At 53.0% G+C, this 4,594-nt stretch overlaps 1 protein-coding gene across 6 annotated transcripts; it reads right to left on the reverse strand.

Annotated features, from left to right (window-relative positions):
- Window positions 1–792: 792 nt before the first annotated feature.
- Window positions 793–3,881, reverse strand: LOC100272305 (Protein UPSTREAM OF FLC). Of its 6 annotated transcripts, none has more exons than XM_035965705.1 (7): window positions 3,785–3,826; window positions 3,239–3,639; window positions 3,064–3,133; window positions 2,655–2,803; window positions 1,941–2,511; window positions 1,722–1,841; window positions 793–1,217 (listed from the first exon to the last, which is right to left on the reverse strand). In XM_035965705.1, the coding sequence occupies exons 2-7, from the start codon at window positions 3,384–3,386 to the stop codon at window positions 1,028–1,030; spliced, it is 1,248 nt and encodes a 415-aa protein (XP_035821598.1). In that variant the 5' UTR covers window positions 3,387–3,639; window positions 3,785–3,826; the 3' UTR covers window positions 793–1,027. The 6 variants fall into 6 exon arrangements, with proteins under 6 accessions (XP_035821598.1, XP_023157606.1, XP_023157605.1 ...); NM_001146790.1 differs by having other exon boundaries at window positions 798–1,217; window positions 1,941–2,508; window positions 3,785–3,881; XM_023301838.2 differs by having other exon boundaries at window positions 793–1,213; window positions 3,239–3,875.
- Between the last annotated feature and the right edge of the window lie 713 nt (window positions 3,882–4,594).

The following is a 4,594-nucleotide window of genomic DNA, read 5'->3' on the forward strand; positions in this document are numbered from 1 at the left end:
GATAAAGCGAACTTTGGCTACACATAAGAGCTTCCAAAATCTTAGGAGTATGGCGCATGCGATGCTCACTTAAAACCCTCCCACTAATACTAAAAGTTGATTCTGATGCAACATTGGTGATTGGAATAGCTAATATATCACGGGCAATTAGCCTCAAAGTTGAATAATGAGTTCCCTCTAGTTTCCACCAACCCAGAACATCAAAATAGTCATTCTCGTCATGAGGAAGAGATTCTTCCTCCAAGTAGCGATCTAGCTCATTCTTACTTCGAACAAAGCTAGTAGTTCTCTTATTTGCAGCAATAGACTTGAAAATTGAAAGCACAGATTGACTGGAGATTGTGGATATAGTTTTAGTTTGCCCACTCAAAAGTATCCAGTGCGTTTATTGAAGTATCCTCATTCTTGTCCGCGGATATAGAATTACACTCGTAATTCTATACCCATTGACATCTCTAGACGACCCCATCGTGTGATAGAGTTTGTGAGGAGAATTTTCGCTATATATTTCCCAGTTTATATGTCTCTCCATTTCTCCGAGCAGATGGTTTCGGTTAAAGTAGTATGTTATGAATTATTGCTACGAGCTATGATTTGTTTTGTTTGCTATATTTGGTTCATTCCACGAACTCACGGGCTCACGGCCAATGCCTAATAAAGAATACATGTGTACTGTATCTAGCTATTGTACATAGTCCGATTTCATGATATATTGGAACAGACGACAATGTACCTTTCGTTTCAACACATAGACATATTTGCTAGTATTAAGACAAAAAAACGCGATGCACAGAATCGATCCAACACAGCAACCCATCTATTATTCACAGATGAAGCAAAGCAAAATATCGAGACAGGCGCAGGTACGTACATATTCCGGCATGATTGCCCGACTATAGGCAAAACGATCCCAACGTTGCTTTTGATCATCACGCACGATGTACATCCGATCCCGCGACATTAGTGTGTTTAATTAATTCATATTTTTATATGGGCTAGAGGCTAGAGCAAGCAGTCGACGATCCCGTCAGGATTCCGTGAGCAGGAACACGGCGGAGGCTGAGGACGGCCGCTCCGACTCCGCGGGGTAGCGGCCGGCGGCGGTCCAGTTGCGCCTCCTGTCCGCGCTGGTGCTCCTCCTCATCCGTTCCTTGAAGCCCCGGCACGACTGCATGTGCGAGTGCAGCTCCTGCGGCTTGAACTCCTTCCCGCACTGCCTGCATGCATATCCACGTTGTCAAAAAAAAAACATGCGTACGTGAGACGGCAGGCACAGTACTATATGTCCGTATCGCCATATTGTCGTATGTACTCGCTCCTGCAGTAAGTAAGGCCTAAGTAGAATCTAGGAATAAATTTGAATGTTTAAAAATGTACCCTCTTTCGTCCTCTACTTGCACGGAATACACTAGCTTGTACGAGATCCACGAATGGAACAGTACGGACCTGTCAATTCATATATAGCCATATACTGTAGTATCTAGTCTACTAGTTACGAGGATCAGAATCTCTTGCCGTGCTGTCAGCCTGTCACGGTCACGGGCAGGCCGCGGAGCTGAACGGAACCGGTCGCCGGTCGGGCGCAGCGCAGGAATGAAACCCGGCCGGCCGTTGCCAAATCAAAGCGAGACCGAGCAACCAGCATGCAACGAAGAACCGAACCGAACCGACCAGGTTAACGAGAAATTAAACAAAAGGCATCCGCAGGCAGCGACACTTACGAGCAACGCGGCAGGGTGGCCGGCCTGTGCGCGTCGTGCTTCTTCTCCCCGTCTCGCTTGCGCTGCTTGTCCTTGCCGCCGCCGCCCCTCCGCGGCCTCGACGTCTTCTTCCGGCTCACGCTGCCACGCACGCACGTACGCGCAAAAGTCAACAAAGACCGATTATTCTCCGGCCGTGTGCGCGCGCGCGTGACGTGAATATGCGTTTCAGCGACTCACCCTAGGCCGCAGCCTTCCATGCCGGGGCACGTCGGCGTGGGCGGCGGTGGACAGCCGTCGCCGCCACCGGCCTGCCGCCGCGCCAGGGGGCGGAGCGCGGCGTCGTCGACGGCGTCAGCGCGCGCGCACGTCAGCATGTTGTGGAGCGCCCGCGCCACGCGCATCCTCCGCGCCTGCTTCCCCACCGCGTGCGCGTGGCTGCTCCTGACGCCCCCCGCTCCCTGCGGCTGCTGCTGCTCCTCCGCAGCAGCCTTGGTGTCGTCGGCCTTCTTGGTCGCCGCTTCTTCTTCCTCTTCTTCTTCGTCGTTGTTCTCCTCCTCCTCGTGTTTGTGCTGCTGGTGGTTCTGTGACCGCGACACCTCGATCTTGATCACCACTTGCTCCTCCTCCTGCTTTTGCTCGTTATTAAGGCCCTGCGGCTTCTCGACCTTGAACGGCACCGTGCTGCGGCGCCCCGACTCGCAGCCTCCGGGCGAGTCCTGGTCCGCGTGCGGCGGCGGCTTCGGCGAGCTCTCGTCGGAGTCCGGCGTCAGCACCACCTCCACGGGGTGGTTCTGATCGTTCTCGCCTGCTGGTATAAACAGGAGGTCAAATTGTTCACCTCAACGGCTCAACGCAGAAATAAATAAATAAATAAATAAATAAGCGATATGAAAACCAGGCCAGAGGCAAATTAAATAAAATGGAATGAAAATTCAGACGTCCAAGAGTCACCTAACGAACAAGTTCTTTTCGGCGTTTGGCTGCGGGGAGGAGGTGTTCCTCGGACGTCGCAGCCCTTGAGCACGTACTCGTTGTCGGAGACGGGCGTGACGAGGTCGTCGTCCTTCAGGTCCTGCCACACGTAACCGGCCTTGTACTTCCTGGCGATGAAGAACAACGGGAGGATTTGCATTGTGTGTGTAAGGAAATCATCAATAGGGGGGAGGCCTCTATCTAGAAGAATAATCGACACGGATCAGGAAATTAGTAACATTCAATCAATGCAGACGGATCGGACACTGCCAAATAAAAAGGAATTAACTGGCAGCACACTTGCAAAAAAAAAAAAATCCTGGTCGTCGACAAGATGGCCAGAAAGGCTGCACTCCGATTCATCCATCGTCGTAGTATTACTACCTACCTTTTGTAGGACCAGGAGTAATTGTCCGGCATGTCCTTGCCGCGCAGGTCGGAGAGCCACCTCTTCACATCTGAACGGAACGGTTCCAGCACAGACGGGAAGAACAATGAGCCGACGACGATCGCAGAATGAAGCAGACGGATCCGCAGATGGAGGGGAAGACAGACGGACGTACCGCGGAGGCGGACGCCGGCGCGGCTGAGGTGGTTGACGCGGAAGAGGTGCGGGTGGTCGGACCGGCCGCCGCGGCTCAGGAAGTAGACCACGTTGATCCGCCTCACCTCGCCCCCGCCCCAAACTACTGCCCCCTTGTGCGAGTCCATGATATGCTGCCCTTCCTCCCTCCCTTGGATATCGCCGTGCCGTCGACGGCGACAACGACAAGGACAATCCGAGGGAACAAGGAGATAGATAGCACCAAAAAAAAGCCAAACCTGATGCGTGCCAGCCAGCACCTGCGCCCGATCTTTGTCCCCGGCCTATTTAAACCGGCCGCTCATGGAGAGACGGCCGGATCGGAGGTGCGACCGGAATTCTTATTTTACTACTCCGTACGCAAGAGGGAGGCCGCCGGCGCTGCGTGGGTGAGCCGACGCAGGGATGAATTTCACGGGCGGATCCAAGCCAAGAGGCAGCGTCGCGCGTGGCTCAAAATGTTGGCGAGGGATTGGAGGGCGTGGCACGCAGAATAAACTAGAGGAGGAGGAGGAGAAGAGGGTACCTCCAGCTGCTGCAGCCTGCAGGCCCCTCCTCTCTCTCTCCGCCTGGCGTAGGGTTGGGAATCTACCGAAACCGAGGGCTGGGGATTATAATAATACACGACGGTGTCTGCGTTTGGATGGGGCTAATCGCTATTTTTATATATAAATAAAGTACGGCCTGTCTCTGGTGACCGATGGCGATGGGATGGCCCACCTCGTAGAGATAGAAGGAATCATCACCGATCGAGATCCTGGCATTGTCTTGTCTTGCTTGGCTCGGTCCACCGTCATCTCCTTTTCCAGCCTCGGTTTTGGTATGATACTTGAGACATCTCTTTATCTCACTGAGCAGTGAACGCGCAAGGGCAGTGTGCTACATACGCGGGACAGGTAATTTCTGGAACGCAATACGGACGTGATGGTAGATTGAGATTCAGCCAATGCAAGGCCAACAAACGGTTTTTTTTTTTGCTCTTTTCTATGCAAGTTCGTTGCTGCAACAGAAAACCGTTATTGTCTTCAATAGCTTATCCTTGACTGGAGCAGCGGTCCAATCCAACCTCGAGAACTCCAGCAACAACGGTGACCAGCACGTCACTGACACTACTACCGTATGGTCGACGACCACAGATGCGCCGTCTGGTTAACAAATCCCCGGGTACAGGAACGCTCGACGCATGAGCCATATACAAATGCCACCTCTTTCTGAAACCGAATGGAGCCTCCTATTCTACGTGCAGGCGTGCTGTGGAGTGTGGACTGTGGTGCAGGACTGACCATGCGCCTGCCATTTGTTTGCAGGGCGGGCGTGCCGGGGCCCATAAGAAAAG

The sequence above is a fragment of the Zea mays genome, chromosome 3 (genome assembly GCF_902167145.1).
Source record: "Zea mays cultivar B73 chromosome 3, Zm-B73-REFERENCE-NAM-5.0, whole genome shotgun sequence".
Lineage (NCBI taxonomy): Eukaryota > Viridiplantae > Streptophyta > Magnoliopsida > Poales > Poaceae > Zea > Zea mays.